This window comes from Crotalus tigris, unplaced genomic scaffold, assembly GCF_016545835.1.
Source record: "Crotalus tigris isolate CLP2741 ecotype Arizona unplaced genomic scaffold, ASM1654583v1 scf7180000018199.9712020701:307424, whole genome shotgun sequence".
NCBI lineage: Eukaryota > Metazoa > Chordata > Lepidosauria > Squamata > Viperidae > Crotalus > Crotalus tigris.
The window spans coordinates 13,036-36,516 of NW_024096878.1; the positions used below are offsets into that span (position 1 = coordinate 13,036).

The 23,481-nt window shown below is 38.8% G+C and overlaps 1 protein-coding gene across 4 annotated transcripts in view; it reads right to left on the bottom strand.

Moving 5' to 3' along the window:
- Positions 1–15,227: 15,227 nt before the first annotated feature.
- LOC120310469 (calcitonin gene-related peptide type 1 receptor-like) overlaps positions 15,228–23,481 on the bottom strand; it is a 34,059-nt gene continuing 25,805 nt past the window's right edge. For 2 of the 4 annotated variants that reach the window (XM_039348894.1, XM_039348893.1), the window contains exons 10-13: positions 21,029–21,095; positions 19,060–19,278; positions 17,354–17,395; positions 15,228–16,076 (exon numbers count right to left, since the gene is read on the bottom strand). In XM_039348894.1, coding sequence (XP_039204828.1) covers positions 16,026–16,076; positions 17,354–17,395; positions 19,060–19,278; positions 21,029–21,095 — 379 coding nt within the window. In that variant the 3' untranslated portion in view covers positions 15,228–16,025. Of the gene's footprint in view, positions 16,077–17,353; positions 17,396–19,003; positions 19,279–21,028; positions 21,096–23,481 lie in introns of all 4 variants that reach the window. The other 2 variants (XM_039348895.1, XM_039348896.1) reach the window with 2 other exon arrangements.

Genomic DNA, 23,481 nt, shown 5'->3' on the forward strand with positions numbered 1-23,481 from the left:
ACACCCATGCTATACAGTAGAATAAAGCAAATTTTAAATACTGACTTTTCTATTAGCTGTCTTATTTGCTGGGTATCAAACTATATTCCTATCTTATTTATTTATTTATTTATGGCCAATGACAAAGTATACAGAGTTGGCTTTGTATGTATGAACACCTTGCTACACTTGTGTAATACCTCTACTTTGCAAGCTAATTATCCTTTTATTATAAAGTTATAGTAAAAGAATCTTGCAAGCTTTAATACACTTCCCCTCTCCCTCCCCTTTATCTATGTGTGAATTAGGGATGGGATATTTGCCTGGGATATTTACTCATGCTACATCCTTGGGCCAGTCCTCTTTTTACAGTATCTGATCATGGTCTTGATACAGCTTTTCTTCCTCTCCCTGAAGACCATTCCTTTGCCTCCCATTGACATTGTGGGAGAGTACATTAGATGATCTTGTCATGGACACTAAAGTACATGTTAATATGGCATGACTGCATGTTGTGTTTACATTGTTGGTTTTGGGGGCATTTTTCTTGTTATGCAACTCAGAGTAACATTTTTGCAAGTTGGATGGCCGTATGACTCCTTAAATGAATAAATAACGCTGAGAATTTGCAAAACCAAAGATTGAAACAGAATCTTTATGCTCCCCCTCCCCCCCCTAAAAATAAAAGGTCCTTTTAAGCAATCTTAGGGAGAAGGCTTTAGCAAATTCTCAAGAAATTCTTGGATTGCACAAGATGAGAGTGTCTAATTAGATTATAATTAGGGCTGTTTGGATGTTCAAAGGAGTACTTGGATGAAGCATCCCTTAAAATTTCCATTGCAAAGTGATGTGGCACCTTGCTTTTAAGAGTGAAGTGACTTTGCTGCTTCTGTTCACCTCTCTTTTGAGCCTCCTATGACAAGAATTATGGAAGCTGGAAGATGTTTTCATCTTCATGTTTTCATGCAATGAAGCCTTTTGTAAACATTAGAACTGCAGGCAAGGCAACCCAGAACATCTTGTTGAGATAAACCTGTTTTCCCCAGGCCTAATTTTACATTTTAGAAATGAGAGCGGGAGTATATTGATGGCAGCAAGATTACTTTATGCACAAAAATGGCAGGACACACTGATTCCCACAATGGATGAATGTCTGCAGAAGTTGGTGGAGTTAGCAGAGATGGCTAAACTGACTGCTTTGATTAAAGACAAAAACACAACTACTTTTGTTTCTGCATGGAAGCAGCTTCTGGACTTTGTGCTCGAGGTGGGAAAAAAAATGAAACTTTGATTTTGGGTTTTACTGATTAGATAGGTTTGTGATTATTATGTAAAAGTAAAAAAAAGTTGAGGTTTGATGTTATTATCTTATTCTACTGCACCAAAGGAGTTGAAAGTCAACAGGGAATTTTGCAGTTCCTTTCTTTGGAAATGTTGTGAATAATAAACTAAACACAAGAGTATAGTGTTTGATGCTTCTTTTTTTTAATGGGATAAAATCTAACCCAATGAAAGTACAGTCAGGGGAAAGAGGATATAATTCTGTACAAAGGATTACACATGCAGCCATTGTCTGCATGAGCCATTCTCAGTAGCCCTATGGAGATCCAATCATCAGATCTATGGTCCTATAAAAGTAATTAAAAAATGCTCAGTGTGAATAGTTACATGTGCTGTTGTCATCACTTAAACCAAGGAACACAAAGTTAGATCCCTATGATAAAACTGCCAAACAGATGCAACATCTGTGGGAAATTAACTTGAGAGCTGTCCGTCAGATACTTATTCAGGGAACTGGTGAAAAGTTGAGCAGATTTCTCTTTGAGTCATGACTGGCATTGGCAAATGTCCATTTAAACCATAGATAAAGACCCTTTTAATAGTTAAATATAGATGATGTTCCTTTAATACAATGGTTCTCAACCTTTTTAATGCCGCGACCCTCAACCGGTTGTAAGTCAAGGACTACTCAACCGGTCATAAGTTGAGGACTACTCAACTGGTGCAGCACCGTTTGCAGAATGGGACTTTTGGCGGGCTCAGCAGGCAGAGACAGCCTGGACAATTCCTATTGGCTTTTGAAAGCCAATAGAATTAGACTCTATTCAAGAGAATCTATTCTATTGGCTTTCAAAAGCCAATAGAATAAAAGGGAGTAGCACAGCTAAGGAAATGGGGAAAAAATGGCGGACTGCGTTGTTTGGCGACCCCCATGAAATGGTCATTCGACCCCAAGTGGGGTCCCAACCCACAGGTTGAGAACCACTGCTTTAATACAAGAACACGACTGCTGCTCAACTCTAGCTGCTAAGGCCAAATAACACAAGAAGGTACATTGGTGCCATTGACAACATTCAGAATCAGCACAACCAGTTGTAGAGAAATTGTCTTTCCCTACAAAAGTAAAGAAGACTTGGGACCCTTCAGATAGGGGATAACTCCTTTGTAGTCCTCTATGAAAAGAGCCACTGAGCCACAGATGTGAGAAACAAAGATTCTCGTATGATATTTCCATTTCCTGTACTTGAAATTTCCTTCTCCATATTCTTTCAGAGCCTCTGTAAAGTTTGATGTATAAGAAGTACAATTTTAAGGCATTTTAAATCCCTTACTTCCTTGATTCTGAAATGTAAAAGTTAAGAATAAGATTGGCAAAGTCTTATTTTTTTTAAGGCAATTTCTGGTTACTACTTGAATTGTTCTGTTTCTGGGCCCACCACATAGTGGTTTTTATGATTTTATGACACTTCTGTGACTTTCTATATCCCTGCTGATCACATGATGTTGGTAGAAAACAAGTGCTGTATACTGCAAAACCTCAGCTCTTCCTTTTACTGTAAAAGTTAGTTTTTGTCATTTTTTTCTGGTCACTGGAATAATATCTATAATGCAGCTGCCAGGTTATGCTCTTTCTCCTTTCCTTGAGAGTCAGATCAATTTCATCAGAGATAAATAAAACTAAAGGGTAGTTAGAAAGAAGAAACAATCAAATATGAGCTCCCTTAAGTTCAAATATTAAAATGTAAATAGTCAGTGCTGATCATGATAAAGCTGTGCTGTTCAGGGACAGCAGTTTAAAAAAGAAAAACACAAAAGCCCCCCCCCCAAGTATTTCAAGTAGACCACAAGATGGTGCTGGTCTTTTGCAAGAAATGAGTCTGGGCAACCTCTAGAAAGTTAAATTGTTTCCAAATTCTATTTCAGTCCATAAGAAATTAATAAAGAGAAAGTAGCCTTTTTCTTGAATACAAACTTAAATGGAAAAAAGGGGGGAAGCGGGGGAGAAAAGATCAGAATTTACAAAGAATTCCCTTAGATTGTTCAGAGAAATAGAAATACTATCACATGCTGAACAGAAATAAAACACAATACAGGTCTCATCTCTCCCGCATGGAGAACAGACAATCTTTGAAAGAAATGCTACTTTTGTTCCCATTCTTACCTGGAAATTTCTTCCTGGAATCCCACTTCAATCAGAGGCTAAAGGATTAGAGATTTAAAGACATTTAGCTCTCTAATTCTCCCCACTGTGGCATACAACTACTGCTCTGTTTCTCTTTTTTTCTTTTAAAAAGACTCAAAAGCTTGAAACTCCAGCAGTGAGGGAGGAGGTGAAGTATATTGCTTTGTATTTAAGTTATAGAGCACATTTCTCTCTTCTGAATATTGATTGAAACTCAGATACCAACTGGCTGTCAAGGAATGTGGGTTGGGGGGGTTGGCAGCCCACAAGTTGGTGACAGAATGAGTTGAAAATGGAATAGATGGGCGTGTGGCAGAGCTGATTTATCTGCCAAGACTCTGGAGAAACAGGAAATAATTCCTTTTGAGAGGATGACTACGAGTAAAGACTGCATAGGGGATTTGTGGGGAAGAGGAAATATAATAAAAGGCATATGAAGCCACATCCCAGAAAGAAGGCAGAAAAAGACGTAGGCTAAGGCAGCAGTGGGCTATGAGCAATTTTGTAATGTTGAAAAAGGAGGCGGTGAAAAGAGAAGGTTAATTTAAGGTAGTGCACAAGAAAGTATGGTACTTTATGCTTTTTAATGGTCAGCCTGGGAACATTCCAAAGCTAGATGATTAGTGGAGTTTCCTAATATATCAAGGCCATAAGTACAGATGAGATTATGCTAACTGTTATGGGCCCGGCAGTTTACATAAAAGTGACTAAAGCTATAAAGAAAGGAAGATGGAGAAGGAGAAAAAGGAGCCACAGAACCACTGCAGTGTGACTGGGAGGCAACATATATATTTCATAAATTATTTTTATCAATAATTTACTCAGCTATTTAAAAAAAAAACACTGAGGTATTCATCCAACAAACTAACAGGACAAAATTGCTAATCATATCAAAACTCTATCCTTAGTAAGAAATACTTTGCAGCCTGGAGATAAATAAAATAAAATGGCTGCCAGAAAGGTGCAAATTAAAGTCTGTGTATATGTTTTTGTGACTTCTTAAAAACTGAATTCATTTTGCAGCCAATTTCTTGGCTGCTTATAATTCTTGCACTGATACATAGATAAATCATTTGAGTATAGCAGCAGAACAAACACACAACATTGTTACAGTCGTAGACTCTTTACAACCAGCAAGCAAAGTAGGTCCTAAATGTATTTGAAGCATTATGAAGGCAAATTGTGCAGCAAGCTTAACAACAATCCCACCAAACCAACCCAGATTCTTGGCATTTTGAAATAAACTCTGGATGCTCAATATCAACAGAGCACAAGAATATGCTTAAACCACAAATATATATATCCCAAAATTTTACAAGTCCATCCATGCCAGCATTTTCAAATGCAACAGGAAGGTCAACATCAACAGGGGCTAAAAGCTAATACAAATACCGTATTTTCCGGCATATAAGATGACTTTCTAAAGCATGGAAATTGGCGCCGAGGTCGGGGGTCGTCTTATACGCCGAGTCGTCCTATATGCCGGAAAATACGGTATGCTTCCCAAAGCTCAACAAACAGGCAGAATCAACATACGGCAGCAGACATGCACATCTCTGCTGTATGCACAAAATGCATATACTCATCAAAGCTCAACAATTTAATCAAAGCAACATTCCACTTCTTTGTATTATCTGACTGCAAAATAAAGCAGAGCATATTTTGCATTCACACAACTCATTAACATGAATTCGAACTTCCCCAAAGATAGGTTAATTTTTTAAACAGTGGTAAATTTCCAGGCAGTCTGGCTAGCATGCAGCTGTTTGCAGTTTTCTTCTTTTATTTAGCCATCTGTTTCACTGCTGCTTTTCCCTCACCATTTCACTCCAACATCATCCCAACCATTCTACGCTAATGATTGGCCTTTGCAGGAGCCAAATTTGGGGCTGGCGGGGGGAGGGGGGCTGGTGAGGGAACTCAGTACACCAGCCACAGAACAACAAGCCATCTGCAACTCTTTGAGCAGTAGAAATATTTGAGACAGATAAAATAATGTATTTTGTTTTATATTGTTTTACTTAGAAAATTCAAACAATTGTTACATGGTTGAAGTGTTTTCTGATTTAAGTATTTTGCACCTCCTTAGAAAATGGTGCAGTGTTTTTCTCCATGTCAGCTGAGAATGCCAATAAGAACAGAAAATTCATGTTTTGTACATGTTATATGTTGATGTCATTATTATTTGCATAAATACTAAAAAATGTTTATATTCAACTTGGTGTATACTGAAAATATTAAGAATTATATTTATTTAATGTAGACAAAATAAGAATATTACAGGAAGAAGAGAGGACCAAGAAATATATGACCAACATATTGATTAATTGTAGAAATTAATTATCATTGATTGTTTTAAATATATGAACCCAGACAACACACTGTCCACAAAGCACTGTAGATTGTCATTATAAAAAACCAACAAAATATATTTTAAAAAGAAAAAAGGAAATCCATGTTTTGTTTACTGTTTAACCCTTGCCAATTAATCAGTTCACAAAAAATGGAAGCTACTTCAAGTTTGTTTTATATAAAGCAATATACAAATATTTTGACAAATAAAAAATATACTTGATGGCAGGAACAAAATTAAATTAAATTCAGGATATGCCCATTGCATATCTTAAAGAGAATCCCCACTTCCAATAATGTCAATTAGCATGAAGGCTGACATATGAATGCTTTCATATGTGACCAGACATTATACAGACACTGCAATCCAGTTTAAAGGTGTCACTTGCTTTAAGGTCATTTGAAAAATGATCCAGTGGATTAAGTTCAAACTCCCCTAATCTTTCAGAAAAATATTTGACTTTATGAAAGCATCCTTTTCCAAATTAATTTTGATTTGAAAGTAAAACATATTTGTCCTATGCCAAGAGTTGTTGTATTAGCAAGGCACTTAGAACAGCTAACTGACCAACAATAACATGATTATTATGGCTGTAAAACTGGCATCCAAAGACCAGCTGATGTATTGACTATTAATCAGCACACTGTGGATTCCTGATTAATCATGAAATTTATTTTCTGCAAGTATTTTCTGCATACTTTTTTTTGGAGCATCAAAAACACATTTTTATAACAAAAGTAATTTTAAGTCCTTACCCTAATATGTTGCTGCATAAAGCACAGTTTTATCTCATCTTCTCAACAGCCATCAATTTGTGGAAAGTCAGTTGCAATTTTAAATGGTTTTTTTTTTTTATCAGACAAGGAATAAACAAAGGGATGGGAGAGTCCATTTGGCGAGGAAAATGATGGTGAAATTAGAGAAAAAGAGTATGTATTTTTTACTCTGATATAAAAACAATGTTTACTTTGTCCACAACCATTTCTCTTTATCATATCTAAATTCAGCCCCAACACATTTCACAAGACCCTTGTGAGATTCTTGTCTCCTGAAAAACTTATATGACATTTTTTTCTCCTTTGAGATTTTCATTCAGTCTTGATAGGTAAGTTTGCTAGGTTTGCTGAAAGGAAAAGCAATTATTAGAATGGGACATTTTGACAGCATGTTTTAGTTCATTCTAGAGACGCTGGAAATTAATTGAATATGTCTTGAAAATAATGTACAATGATAGCGGACAGGCTAGCCCTACTCATAGGAACAGGAACTCTCTAGAATAGGACATTTTAAACATATCTAGTGGTTACTCCATGGACTTGATAAAAATCAGTAGGTAAGTTGTTTCTGCAAAAGGGATTTTTCTGAATCTACCCTTGAGGACTGCTGATGGTAATGTGTCAAACCACATTAGTGTGAAAGCATGCAGTATTTATGAACTGAATTGCTCAAAATACCGAGCTAATCAAAATAGCTCTTATGGTTTCTCATCGGAACTTAACTTCAGCTCAGTTTCCATGTCCAGAGCTTTTTGCTTAAGGCCAAATAAAAACCATATTTGCTCAAGTTTTCCCATGGCCTGTTTGTAGCCTAAAACCTCAAGAGAATAACCACTGTATGGCAATTTGTCAATAATATCGCATTTATAGGAAGATCAAGAGCTATCCACCAAGGAAGACAGACGGAACTTTGTGATAGAAAGCTATAGCCAATAATTGAAAGAACCTGTCTATAAGCACAAAATATTTGTCTTTCCTCTTGATGGGAAATGTATAATAGGTGTTACACTTTCCCTATGTGCCTATCCCATATGGTGCTTTCTATGAACAAACTCATCCTTGTGTCACTTTTATATATGCATCACAGTTACAAAAGGGATCGAGCTTGTGTTATGACAGTCTGAGGTTGCTTTTGCCCTTCTGATGAAAACATCATTTCCTGCAGACAATTCTGCATGTTTATTTTACTGAGCTTGATATACCTATCTCTCCAAGAGTTTCCTGCCACCTCAAGCAAAATTGAATAAGGGCCATTCAGCATTATCAGGTTTGCTGTAAGAGCACAGATTCAAATGTAAATATAAATGTTAAAAAAAATTCTTCATTGGATTAAGGCTTGCTCTAACCAATATCCTACCACTTCTCAAGTCCCAGTTTTGAAAGATGTATTGGTGTTAGCTCAGAAATTTACTACTGATCTAGAGGAAGCTGATGTACATAATGCATTAATGAGAAACTTCTGCCTCAGGATCCTGGATACAAAATCAGGCTTTCTATCCAGGATCTGACTTTACCTGAAATTATTCCACTATACCAACAGAATCTTGTTCTGGGTTTAAGCTTTTATATAATCTGGAAAAGGTATGTTCCCCAGTGGATCAACTTTTATAGCAATAAAAGGAACAACAAAGCTCTCTATCGAAACCTCCTAGTCCAGTGGTTCTCAACCTGTGGGTCGGGACACCATTTGGGGTCGAACGACCATTTCATGGGGGTCACCAAACAAGGCTGTCTGCCATTTTTCCCCCCTTTTCTTTGGCCACACCCCTGGCACCCGGTGATGTATAAGTGGTTGGGGGTCACCACAACATGGGGAACTGTATTATGGGGTCGCGGCATTAGAAAGGTTGAGAACCACTGTCCTAGTCAGTTCCATCTCCAAAATGGAGTTAAGCCCCTTTATATTATCTGATATACTTTTCATGTTAATATTTTATTATTCACAAATCTTGCAGTAAGCTACTGAAGATTTGCTTTGCTGTTTCCTGTTTGATTTTTCTTTTTCAAATCTAAACTTTTATCTAGTCCTTATTTTCGTGTTCCCGTCATTTATCATCTTCTTGGCTTGATCGCATTGTGACTATCTTTGTCCCAGACCATCTAGCTCTTCTCTTTCTTCAATTACTTTAAATTTCTTCTGTAATTGTTTAACGGTGTAATCCAAAATTACCTTCTTGCAAGACTATAGAATACGTTTAAACGTGGCCTTAATAATGTAAACAGAAAACCTCAGTGAAACCTGCTCTCCTATCTTCTCATAATTTAATGGTTTGCATTACCTCAGAGAGAGATGGGGTCATCTGATGCTTTTGACATCAATTGCCATTGCTTATAGCCAGTATGGCCAAAGGCAAAAGATGTGGGAATGTAGTCTAAAAAAATCTTATCTTGGTTTTACAGTTTTTCTTTTTGCATAACATTATAAGATAGCAATATAAAAGATGTGGCAACACTTAACTGACCTTTGTTGATTACCCCTCCCAAAACTAAGCAGTTCAATTTACTTCAAGTTTGGTATGAAATATTGATCTGTATCCATAATATTCTAAATTAGAAAGTACCAGGGAAATTAAGAAGCAAAGAAAAAAAAGATAAAATACGTGGAATGCATAAAAAGATTTTAAGTGCAGTCCTTAAGATAATAAGAAAAGAATAAACAATGGAAATAAGTTAATAGAATATTAACAAAAAATCATTACTTGGATATTAAGAGCTAAACTAAGAACCCAAAAGTATTAATATACTGTGAAAAACTTTATAAACCATAACATCCCAGAAAATCAGAAATGACATGAACCCATACAATTAGTCCATTTTTGAGCTTACCAGTCAACTGGAACAGGAATAAGTTGTTATTACAGAAACCATTTTTGTTCTCCAGATGAAGTTGGTTCTAGGACAGTGGTTTTCAACCTGTGGGTCAGGACCCCATTTGGGGTCGAACGACCATTTCACGGGGGTCGCCAAACAACGCAGTCCGCCATTTTTTCCCCGTTTTCCTTGGCTGTGCTACTCCCTTTTATTCTATTGGCTTTTGAAAGCCAATGGAATAGACTCTCTTGAATAGAGTCTAATTCTATTGGCTTTCAAAAGCCAATAGGAATTGTCCAGGCTGTCTCTGCCCTGCTGAGCCCGCCAAAAATCCCATTCTGCAAACGGTGCTGCACCAGTTGAGTAGTCCTCGACTTACGACTGGTTGAGTAGTCCTCGACTTACGACCGGTTGGGGGGTCGCGGCATTAAAAAGGTTGAGAACCACTGTTCTAAGAGCATCCCAAGATTACACATCTGTTATTTTAGAAGGGGTATAATCTCACTCGGAATAGGCAATCTCCTTTATTTCCAGACAAGGGTTAGCTTTATTCTTCAGGGAACATAAATTAGAATAAATTTTCAGAAAACCAAAGTATTAGTTTTTGCCTGACATTATCAAAATATTCACAAGTGTCAAACAGACAGAACTTCCATCAAACAGATGTGCATCTATAAATACCTTGGTGTGCAAAATCATACCTCTTTATCCTGATATGCTCATTTTTCTTATTGGACAAGTTTTGCACGGTGTATCTCTACAGCTATTCAGAGGTTTTACTATCCAAAAGGGCCACATTATGTTGCAAGCCTGCAAGGACTTTCAAACTAAATAGTCCCATAGTATATTTATTTATTCCAATTTTAAAATTTTGGAAGAACTTTACTTTAGCCAGGTTGCCTTCAGTCCGTTTTAGACGTTTTAAGGATATTCCTATGCATTTTTGGTTATATCCATCTGGCGATGGTTCAATAGAAATTCTAGGTCATATACTACTATACTATTCCCTATATAAGGCCTCTATACAGACCCTTATATACAGACCCTGTCTTGAAGAAATTTCCAGATAAAGAACATAATTTCTCTTTAATGCTACTGCTCTCAGGCAAGGATTCAAAAGTAACCTCTCAGTTTGCCCAGTTCTGTGCTACCATTTGTATGATACTCCATACCATTATTTAGAATTGGAATTTGTAACCATATTTTATTGAGGTTTGTTTTAGTAACCATGCCCTTAATTATCTTTAGACTTATACTTATTGTTTTTCTCTAGTACACATATACTTATATATATAGAAGGATGTGGTATATATACATATACATACACACATACATACATACATTCATACATACATACATACATATATGGATGTGGTACTTTTTTGTATCTGTCCTTGAGGTTATAATAAATTTGATTTGAACTAATGGTCCAAATAAACCCATTCAACTAATATTCTGTGGACCTATGAAACTTTCATCCACCATTAGATTCAATTTAATTGTATGCTTGTGCAGTGTGGATACCACTATTTATTTCTTCCATTAGTTTGTTGATAAGATTAGATTGTAACCAGTGCTTTTTTTGTAAAAAATAAAATAAAAGTGCCAGAACTCACCCATGTCATACAACCCGCCTTGCCTACCCTACAAGGTTCCATCCAAAAAAGGTGCTGGAATTCCGTTCTGGGCGTTCTATGACAAAAAAAGCCCTGATTGTAACAATCTTCAGCTCAGAAGCATGAAAACAAGATGGACTGATTTCGTACTGTATGCAATATGTAATATTCAATGTCTTGATACTTAAGTTTGTACTTTGTTTAGTTTGGACATTCTATTAGCTAGATCAGTGCATATATGGCCTCCTTAAATTCTCCACCCACTTGTGGGCAACAGATGTGAGAAGCCATATCAGCAAATTTATCCCAGGGAAAGAGAAATGTGCAGCTTTGGGGTTCTCCTGAGCTCACAGATACCGCTTGAACAGTAAGTGGTAGCTGTGGACAGGGGAGCCTTCATATAACTTCACTTGATGTACCAGTTGCACCTGATCATGGATAGAAAGCCCAGTGATAATTACTCATGCTTTAGTCACCTCCCAATTGGCTTATTATAACATGCTGTACATGGGGCTGTCCTTGAAGACCATCTGCAAAATGCAGCAATATTGATACATATGGGCATATCTCATTATACCCATATGACACTTCTACTCTACAAGCTGCACCAGCTCTCAATAGGTTTCTGGAGGCAAATCAGTGTGCTGATCAGCACCTTCAAAATCCTACATGGTTCGATTATTTGTGGGACCACTTGTTCTGAAGGATGTTTGTTGGAGGTCCATACTCTCCAAAACGGAGAGCACAATCTGGTATCCTTCAGTGAAAAAAAAACTCCTTTTAAGCTCCTGGAGATGTGTCTAACATACAATAGCTCCAGTGCTGCAGGTCTTTGGAAAGTGTTTAAGATGTGACACTTTCCTCAAGGCTATAAGTCAAGTTTAACTCTAATCTTCTAAAATCTACTCTAAATTGTTACAACTCTAGGCATTACGAATACTTCATCTCTAAGGCGGCTTATTTTCACCAGGGGCTGGAGTTTACAGGCATTGTCAATGTGCCTCCTTAAACACCTTAGCTTTTTCAATATCAATATATTTCTGTCTGTATTTTAAAAACTCTAAAGATAGAAATTATTGGGAAGAATACATTTTCCCAAACAAAATTCTTTTCATATTTAATACCATGTCTACAGTATGTATGTTTGGGTGTGCTTATAATATGTTTAGCTAAATATTCCTAACATTAAAATAAATTTTCTCCTTTATGTGAAGGATAATCCATAAATCCGTTGAGTGCAGACTACACTTCTAAAAATGATGACACATATTAATCTCTCTTTGTGTGTTTGTGGTTCTGTGTATGAATTAAAAGAGTTAATACCATAGTTAGCTGCATGGGTTACTTTCAATGCTATTTTTATGATTTGTACATGTGATGTACAAATCACATGTACATGTGATGTACAAATCACATCAAGGATCAAGCCACCTATTGTTTTTGAAGAGAACATCTCTTCATTGAGGAGAAGGAATATACTTGGAGAACTATAACTCTCTCTGCTCCCATCTTTCTGCTTACCAAGCTCCACCAGATGTTCAGCATTCATGATTATTTTATTTTGGTTAGGGGGATCAATGTAATAAACTGGAGTAAGGAAAATTAGTTAAGAATTCCCCATGATCTGAATATATCACAGCAATTGCTCTAAGATTTAGGTTTATTAGCAAAAGAATATAAGGGATATAAAGTTATAGAGAAATGCTTTGGTACATGCTCTAAGACAGACCATATTTAATGTGACACAGGAATTCTATTTAGGATGCAATAGCTGTATCACAATTTTAAAAATCAGGCAGAAACAAAGGAAGAATTCCAGGAACATAGCTAGCAAACTCTGTTGGAGAATTGTAAGTAGGTTGTATATTTATAGGACTTCTCTATGAAATTGGCTGCTTTAAATTAGCTTTGGGAGGAGGAGAAAAAACAAAAGTTGAAGAACCATAACTAGTGGTGCATTTTTTTTTAAATTCTGTCCTTCACCCTGAAATCGAGGCAGTAAATGAAAAATGTGAAGGCAGACTTCTCACAAAAATAGTATAATAAGAGCAATTAAACAATAAGAACATAGAACTAAAAGCAGAGCAGTTGATTTATATAGCATTTGTGATACTGAACTTATACTAATCATTTTGCATTGCCTTGAATATTTAAATTTAAATATTTAAATAAACGGAAGCTTTATTTGCTACAGTAAACATGGTGTTGTAGCTTAAACATCTTTGCTGGCTTCCAGTCTGCCTCTGAGGAGAACAAATCAATTACCACCATTTTGTGAGCTCTGAAGAGGGCAGGTTAAAGGCAAAACGATTTATAAAATGCACTGATGCAGAGATATATTGAAGGATTTAACAATTATGGTGATGAATTGCCTTGAGTCCAAAGTCCCAACTTTTGCTCTGACTGTGTTTGGCTGTGACTCTTGCTTGTCAGAAGATATCCTTTATTGCTACTACTCAGGGAACAGCCCTAAAGTAAGTCAAAGGGTTCTTTAATGTTTGTTTTTGGGATTAGGATAGGTATCCTTGGCAGATGGCATGTGAACTTTTAATGTTTAAAATGAAATCCTAAGCAATTTTTAGTGGGCCATAGGAAAGAATTAGTCTCTTTAATTGTATATATTTTGGACAAATCAAGGATCATAAATTTATCACGGGTGAGTTGTAGGAAGACAATCATTAGACGCTTCAATCTTATTCCTTTAAATTGTTGTCAAATGCCATCAGGGTAGATTTTTTTTTCAATTGTTCACACAATCATGTTTTAATAGTAAGGAAACTAAGAGGTTGTCACTAACCTAACTTTAAGAAAAAGTCTAAGCAGGGAGTCACACCAGCATTGGCTCATCCCTGTCAATAGCCGTTCAGGAAACACTGGTTAAGTGTGCTAATTTAGAAAAATGTACATTCAAATCTAAGTAGTATAACTAATTATCCACAATGCTACATACTTATATAATTATTTGTATAGAAGACAAAACAAGACTTGCCTTTTTCATATTAATCTAGCCATTGGGACTTCCTCTTGACCTTTCCTCTCTTAGTCCCTTTCTCTTAGAGCAGGGGTCTTCAAACTTAGCCCTTTTATGACTTGTGGACTTCAATTCCCAGAATTCCTCAGCCAGGCATCTTTGAAGTGGCTAACAAGATGTCTTCTGGCCAGTTTAGCTTGCTGGCCACGGTTTGGAACTCCTGGGTGTACTCTGCCACTGGCTGTCTGCCTTGTTTTACCGTCTTGATCCACTCTCGGGCCTTCCGATCTGCCAGCGGGTCCTCGGACCTATGCCTGAGGGAGAACATGAATGGGTTGAAATTCAGTAGCTTTGGGATGTCAGCACTGTAGAGGTCTACAACTCAGTCCGCTGTGATGCCATCCAGGGCAGCTTGCACGATGGGAATTCTGGTGCACTCAATGAGGATGTCCTGGCCTATTCCTCCATGTAGTTGAGCACCTGGTTAGGAAGAATCTTAGGCGTTGCGGCTCTCCACGGAACTTTACATCTAGTGGAGGGAATTTCTGGATGGAGCGTTGCCTTTTTTCCTGTTTATATCATCTCCCCTCTCTCTCTGCAGCTTCCACACGACGAGGGGTAGCTACACCAGTGGCGACTGCAGCACGTTGGTGGTTCCATCGGCTGGCCCTGGGACCTTGAGTTCAGACTCCCCTGTGGTTTCCTTCTTACTGCAACCCAGGCGGATGGTGCCTCAATAGGGCTCGGCTTTCTCTTCCTTCAGGGAGTCCAGGGCTATCTTCATCATGCTGATTGCCTGTTCTAGCAGCCAGCTGGAATGCCCCAAGCAATCCTCCTCATCCTCGCTGAGATGGAGGGATCTGTCCATCTCCTCCTTTCAGCCTGGTTGGTGACTGCCCCATCTGAGTGTCACCTTTCTTTCCTTCTTCTCCCAGTCATCCTTCTTTCCAACACCCATTGACCATCTAGGCTTGTGGCAGCGATCTATCACTACCTCTTCTTCCAATGAGCTGGAGGACTCAGAACTGGATTGTTTGCAGGTGTCTGCCCAGCAGGAAGGGTCCCCCTTTGCGGCAGGTTCCTCTCTCCCTATTCCATTGTCTGACATGGTTTGTGATGTCCCCCGGTAAAGGGCTTTCCTTCCGGGCTGACTATTACTGCAGATCTTGTCTAATGTCAGGGCCCACTTCAAAACCTCATCCTAAGGAAGCAGAACTCATGGAAGCAGTTTCTTCCAAAAGGAACTTTTATTAGGAGAAGCTGATAGCAGGCAAGATAGACAGGATCTGAGGGTTTTCTGCTCAGATCAATAGGTTAAAAGTGTCCCAAACAAACCCCAACCCAAAGGTTCATCCGGTCAGTTCACATGGGCCAATCCCCAGGTGTTGTGGGAAAGAGCTGATAATGCCAGGCTGTCTCAGGGTTGTAGCAATGTTATGTCGGCTTTCATATCTTCCCTTCAACGTGGAGATAAACCAGTGCCGGAGGCGCATTCCTTTCTTCTTCCTCCCCTTTCTAGCTGACATCAAGGGGAGAGATAGTTCACAAGGGAAGTATGCAGAAACAACAAAGTGTTACAGTGTAGCAATAGAAGGGAAACAGAGCAATAAACCCCAGCTTTCCCCTTCCTCTCCAGGAGCATGGCAGAACCCAGGATTATAGAGAGAGTAGAGATTGTGTTAAAGATAGGAAAGGCCCCCTTAGAATATGGGTTCTGACAGAGAGAGAGGGACTGTTGAAAGTCACCCAGTCAAATTTCATGCTTAAGGTGGGACTGGAACTGATAGTATCCTAGTTTCTAGACCTTAACCAATACACCAAACAGCTTGATACATTTTGCATTCTGTTTTTACAATATTTACACTATTACAGTCTTAACTCTGTTTCTTATAAGAATATAATATTGTAATGAATGATTTCTTTAAAAAGCAACAACAGGATATTACTTGCACAGAGTGTATTGCAATTGGCCAAAAAGTTTTTTTTTAAAGCAACATTATCTGTTGTGGCTCCATCCAGATGTTCAGAGTTGTCTGCATTAAGCGGAATGTTGATTTTAAAGTGATGCTTGGAATCGATTCCATAGCTTTCTGAAAACAGAATGAACCTTTCAAGAAAAAAGAAGGGAAAAAATGGTTGTATTGTATGGAACAGATTTCTTATGAGAACAATATAGACAAAAAGTAAAGACAGATTTCTTAGAACCTTTTTTTTATTAGTTGCTAAATTAATTTTGAACAGCCAGACTGGCTCCACAGAACATCACTGGAATCAAATACATTTATGGTCATATCATACTATGAAAAATGCAGTGACAAAAGAAAACTTTTCTCATAGCTTTAATTGTTGTCTGCATATACTGTCACATATAAGCTATACATTATCATCTTTAGAGTACTTTCTTCTGCATTATTTCAGCCAGTATAGATTATCAAGTGTTGGGGAGTATACTGATTGATTTCACATCACAAGCTGAACCCTCTAGTTTGGGGTCGAACGACCATTTCACGGGGGTCGCCAAACAATGCGATCCGCCATTTTTCCCCTTTTCCTTAGCTGTGCTACTCCCTCTTATTCTATTGGCTTTCGAAAGCCAATAGAATAGACTCTCTTGAACAGAGTCTAATTCTATTGTCTTTCAAAAGCCAATAGGAATTGTCCAGGGCTGTCTCTGCCCTGCTGAGCCCGCCAAAAGCCCCAGTCTGCAAACGGTGCTGCAAGGGGAACAGTCTGCAGAGCTTCCCTCCCTGTTGAGCAACTAAAAAGTAAGTAAAAGAGGGCTGGGGGTGGGAGGTGGGAGGCTGGTGGGTGCAGGGAGGGTTGCTGGTGCGCGTGGGGCCTGGCAGGTGCCTTACCTGCCTTGGGCTGGGCCAGCTGGTGGCCCAGCCGGTGGTCGCCCTGCGCTGCTGCTGCTGCGGCCGCCCAGGAGCGCCTGGGCCTGCCTGCCACCGCCCCGAACGGCCGGGGGCCAAGGTAAGCCTAGCGGGGCAGTGGCAGGCGCAGGGAGGGTAGCTGGCACACGTGGGGCCCAGTGGGTGCCTTACCTGCCTTGTGCTGGGCCAGCTGTGGCCCAGCCGGTGGTCGCCCTGCCTGCCGCGGCCGCCCGGGAGCGTCCGGGCCTGCCTGCCGCCGCCGGGGGCAGCACCGCGCATGCGCGGCGCACCGCACATGCACGGCGCGTGCTTATGACCAGGGTCGCCGGTATAAAAAGGTTGAGAACCACTGCTCTAGTTTAATATGATTTGATAGGGTTGACACTATTCCTCTTCTATTTCTCTGTGACAGCATTTAAGCATTAACTTGCCTATTCTTAACCACTTGCTAGATGCAATTTCAAACCTAAGTCAGTCCGAAAAAATTTTTTAAAAGAGAAAAACATTTTACCTTTTTATCAGAAAAGCATAATATTATTGACAATAACAAACCCTGCAAAAAGAGAAAGATTTATTTCAGGGCTACAGAGACATCTTCATGTTCCTTCCCTTCATTTTTTTTCCTTACAATGTAACACAGGCAATACATTGGATAAAAAGACTGCAAATGGCCCCAAATCATCCAATGAGCTTCCTCTCCTGATAATGGACCTCAGTTTTAGGCTCACTTTTCTTGGCCCTAATTCAATAATTTAACCAAATGTCTCTAAGAAAAAAAAAGATGATAAGAATATGATTCCAAAGCTATAGCTGGTAGGATAATTGTCCTCTAAAATAATGCCATCCAAACATGAAGGTAATCGTTGGTGCTGTACTACTTAAACTATGGATTGAGACCCCTGCAGAACTGCAAGCTATTTAAATGGGGTAATCACATTTTTTTTTAAAAAAAATCAAGCTTTTGCAGGCAAAATGGGACCAGTGGTGTGCTAATAACAACCAGTTCTGCCAGCCCAATTGTCATTATCATGCTTGTGAGCAGCCAAAGAGCTCTATCATCTCCCTCTCTCTCTCTCTCTCTCTCTCCCCCTATATCTATCTATCTATCTATCTTCTATCTATCTATCTATCTATCTATCTATCTATCTATCTATCTATCTCTACTATGTTTACCTCTCTCTCTCTCTCTCTATCTCGTTACCTCTCTATCTCGCTATCTTCATCTTTACTATCTCTACTATCTTTACCTATCTCTCTATCTCTATCTTGCTATCTCACTATCTCTGTCTCTTTATTTTTACTATCTCTTCTATCTCTATCTCTATTTCTCTGTATCCACACACACACTAATTGTATTCAAAATATTAAAATAAAAGCTCTGTTTTCAACTGCTCAGAAAATTATTGAAAATTTGACAGTTAGCTATTACGAACCAGCACGAACTAATTCCATCATACCATTTTGGTACAAACAGGTTTGATCTTCCCTGTGAAAGATAGCTAGGTAGATAGTTAGATGATGAAAGAGTGCAAGAGCAAGGGAGGGAGAAAAATGGTAGATAGACAAACCTAAGATATCAATCCACTGAAGAATTAAGGCACCTTCATTGAAATTTATGGGTTTATGAAGCATAATCTATCCCATTGGTCGAGTATAGGATGGTAAAGGTTTTTCTCAGTCTAGGGCTGAGATAAGTTACCAGCACCCAACTAACTTCTGTGCCTTGGTTCTTAGTCTCTCTGTTCTTAATCCAGTAACTTAGTCACTACACTACAATGATTCTCAACATTTCTTTGGTTTTATTTGTAGAGGAAAGGTTATTTTAACAAGGTTCCAAATCATGAAATTGAATGATATGCCTTGTAGTGTATTAACTAGCAGATATGTTTCCAGCTGTCAAAAGCAGCCTAGATTTGAACACATATGATCCAAATGTTTCCACTATCCTGAAATTGGTTAAAATTATTCATATTGTAATACTGTTAGCAAATTATTAAATTTGAACATATATAATTCTCAAATATCAGTGAAGTTCCCACTAACACCCATGTCAGCTTAGCCCTCATTAAAATCTGCACAAATGAAAGGGAAACAATGTGAATGCATTTGATGAAACTGATATGAAATCAAGAATGGGTTAAAATATGTCCATTGTTTATACCTGCAACATTCCTTAGCAATCCTTGTAAACTGCATATATTTCAAGAGACTGGATACCTGATAATATATAAAAATATGGAGCACATATTTATGAATCTCCTTGCTAGTTCTGCCACTTGGTTCATAGGAAGCCAACAGGATTTGGATGCCGAGGAGTGGTACTAAAATGAAGGTGGCCCTCACAGCTTTCAGGTACTGAATAGATTTTTTAAGATGTCTGGCTCTCAACTTCTTTATGACAATGTAAATGATCCTTATCAGGATCAGTAAATTCACCTATAGAAAAAAAAATAGAAATTGTTAATTTCATGCCAACCACATCCACATTTGAAAAAGAAATTTCATGCAATTTGACAGTAAAAACATCAACGGAGACTTTCAGGCCTAAATCCCCAATGTCTGCCTTAAAGGAACTTTGTCTAAATAGGTAAAATGAATTACTGAATTCAATACTATGCTACCACCATTAAAACAGCTTTTTCTTCTTGCTTAGCTTTCTTCTGTTTCATTATATGTTTCTAGCATAATAAGCACTTCAAGGTTATTTTTTTAAAAAAATAAAAATAAAATTCAGAAAAGTGTTTTGGACTATACAAAATATTCAGAAAGGGGTGGGAAAAGAGAAAGTGTCCTCTAAGTAATATTTAACATCCAATAAGTAATATCCAAAAATTGGGTGTTGCACAAAATCAACCAATAATTCATAAAACCTATAATCAAAACCTCATGTTTGAAGAACAGTAAAGCCATCTTTACTCCTTTTACATAGGATTTAACCTAATTTACTTAGCATATCCAGCTTCTGATTTAATTTGCAGTATCATACCTGCCTTTCACTAATTGTAACTAATTTTCTTTCTACTTCCTTCTTAATAAAGAATAACCCTCAGGGCTTGCATTTTAGCTCCCACTTAAATGGTGGCTTGACTATATTGTTTATACAAGTAAAGAAATTAATAAATAAATAAAACAATTTTCAATGTATTTAATAATAAAACAATTTACTGATCCTTTTTTTAGTCCTAAAATCATTGTTTAGATATAATAAACAAACATTTATTCTTGATAGTTCGTGGTAGCCAGTTTGATCTAATGATTAAGGCACCAGGATAGAAACTAGGACCATGAGTTCTAGTCCCACCTTAGGTCTCAAAGCCAGCAGGGAGAGTTTAGACCAGTTCACTCTTTCTCAGCCCAACTCACCTCAGAAGGTGGTTGTTTTGTGGAAAATAGAAGGAGGAAGGAGTAGTACATTCACTATGAGTTATTTATAAAAATAATAAAGGTGGGATAAAAACAAACAACTAAACAATAGTTTTTACATTACAAGTCAAGTGTAGTCGTATTATGATGACTGGTCATTTTTTTGGCTTCCATCAGCTGATAGCTGTGATACAGTCTGAACGATGCCAGACACACAGGAATTAATTTATATATGTGTGTGTGTAAAAAGAGTGATCTTTTGTTCTGTTCCCTCTAACTTTATGGCATGTGTGCAGAAGAAGAAAGGGTATGAGATTCAGCAAGCTCAGGCGCAATGCTCTGGTAGACTTTGATTTTTAACCATTACATTTTACTTTTTCACTGCTGTAGGATTGATGTGACGCATGTGTCAGTGTCCAATATCCTATAGCAACTCTATATTTAGATGAATTTCCATATTACTTTTATAATGCACTGAATTTATTGCCTAGCTGTGCAGTGAGTCAGCCTCCTCCTTGTACATAGCAATAGCACATAGCACTTAGATGTATATACCACTCCATAGTGGTTTACAGCCCTCTCTAAGAGGTTTACTGAGTCAGCCTATGGCCCCAAACAATCTGGGATCCTCATTTAACTGACCCCGGAAGGATGGAAGGCTGAGCGGGTTAGGATCGAACTGCTGGCAGTCAACAGAATTAGCCTGTAATACTGCCTTCTAACCACTGAGCCACTGCAGCTCATAGATAAACATAGATCAACATTTGGCATAAAAGTAGGAAAAAATATATTTGGCAATGAAATCATTGTAATAAGTTCTTACCAAGAGAACAGTGAAGATAGGCCCCGCGAAGATATAGAATAAAAGAGTATCTGCTCTGTACCAGCAGCTGGATGGTACATAAAAAATATACATTTTTTTAGATTGCTAACAAAGAATAGCAAAGCTATTTCGAGCTTCTTAACTCTCTTCAGCCAGATATACCCTTCTGAGATTCAAACCTGGGCTGTGTGCATGTTAGGCAGCTGTATTAACCTCTGGACCACAGGCTCTTTCTCACTTTGTCAGCTGTATCAGGGAGGGAAGAGATAGGGGGAGGAGATTTACCTTGAGTGTTTTTTGATGTACCCTGTCAGCCCAAATATGGGAGAAAGAAATCTTCTTTCTTTTTCTTTTTTCTTTTGCCTGTATCAGTTCAATCTAGAGCCATCCACAGGCAGCAGTCGCCAACTGTGACATCATTTACATATACATTTTTTTAGATTGCTAACAAAGAATAAAGGGAGAACTGGAATAGCTAATTGGAATCTCAGAAGGGTATGTCTGGCTGAAGAGAGTTAAGAAGCTCGAAATAGCTATTCCAGTTCTCCCTTTATTCTTTGTTAGCAATCTAAATATATGTATGTATGTATGAATGAATGTATGTAGCGGGCCTGTCTTAGAGTGTTTGCAGGAGTTTGGCTGGGAAGGGAGAGATTGGGACAGCTGCTGATGGTTTTGGGTGTGGCAGAGATGGATGAAGGGAAAGGATAGAAAAAGGGAAGGAAGGAAAGGGGTGGCTGTTGGAATTCATCAGGTGAAAGTAAAGAGGGATTGGAGGTTTTAAGCTGACCCCTTTGTGTGGAGGAGGGGGAGAGAGAAAGAGAGAGGGGGGAGTAGAATTTTATTGCTTTCCTCCATGAGAAGGATGTTTCAAACAGAGGCAAGAGAGAGTGAGAGAGGGAGTGGAATTTTATTGCTCTCCTTCGTAAAAGGATATCTCAAACAGAGGTGTGAGAGAGTGTGTGGAAAGGAAGTGGCTGGGGCTGTTAGCCTGGGACTTTTAACAATAAAGATAAGGGGGGAGGGTTTTGATGCCGAGACCTGACTGAGAAGAATTAACAGAAGAAGAGGAGAGACTGGTCGTAGTTACTGTTGCTGTGAAGCCTGGAGGCTACCTGGCCTGTGACTACTGTTGCTTGTACATGTTTTAGACTTTGTGGGGAGGGGGGGGCAAGCCATTACTATAGCATGTTGACTGCTTTTGTTTCTACTACTGCCTGGAGCCGGGGTTTTCCTCCACCCCACTTGATCTTGAACGGTCATTGAGGAATCATTAACTATTGCTGCTACAACAGCCTTGGCCGGTTGGATACCATCACAGCATTGACTATTGGGGCTGGGGGGGAGCTGGTCATCTTTGTTCCTGGAAGCCCCTTCTTGATGACAAGAGCTTGCTACTTCCTAACTCTGCCTGAGCTCCGATTAGAAGAGATACCTTACCAACCCCTAGAGAATACAGCAGCGGAGTTTGATGAAGGGGGGTGGGGCTGAGAGGGCCTGGGCTTTGGCAGCCTCTGAGGAGGTAACGCTAAATACATACATACATACATACATACATATATATAATATACATATATATGTAGGTCTTTGGTTATTAGGGTTTTCTTCCGTGTAAAATTGGAAGTGTCTTGGCGACGTTTCGACAAAGTCCCATTCGTCATCTTCAGGCTGGTGTTTTCGGCTTCATGCTTAGAAGCCTTGACAACTATCCAAAACAAATATAAGGAGTATATGAAATCCCCTGCACTGCTTGTCCAACACATACATCGGACAAACCAACAGAAGAATAAGTGCACGCATTGAAGAACATAAGAACTCAGTCAAAAAAGAGGAACCAACTTCTTCCCTGGTCCAACACCTTAAAGCCACAGGACATGAAATTGACTTTAAAAATACCAGAACCATTGCCAAAAGTGAACATTTTAATAACAGAATAATCAGAGAAGCCATCGAGATAGAAAAACGCCCACACAGCATGAACAAGCGAGATGATACCTCCCGCCTACCAGCCATTTGGAAACCCGCCCTTATTGACAAACGACTCCCTAACACAACAAATGATACCAGACCCACACTCACAAAAACCACACAGGATGTCACCACCACACATCCACGCAAAAAGCAAACCCAAAGCCACACCGATGATGAGGCACGACCACAAACCAGAAGCCAGACCACAGCTGCATCATTAGCCACTTTAAACCCCTCCAATCCATACATGAAGCAAACTGATACCCTCCATGAAGATGAGGCACGACCACGAACGCGAAGCCAAAAAATAGCAAGGCAGCCCAAAATCTTAAACCCCCCTGCAACTCAGACTAACCTGAGCACAACCAAACAGAACACTCCCCCAGCCAATCAGAGCACAGCCAACCCCCCAGCCAATCAGAGCACAGCCAACCCCCCAGCCAATCAGAGCACAGCCAAGCCCCTACCAATCAGAACACACC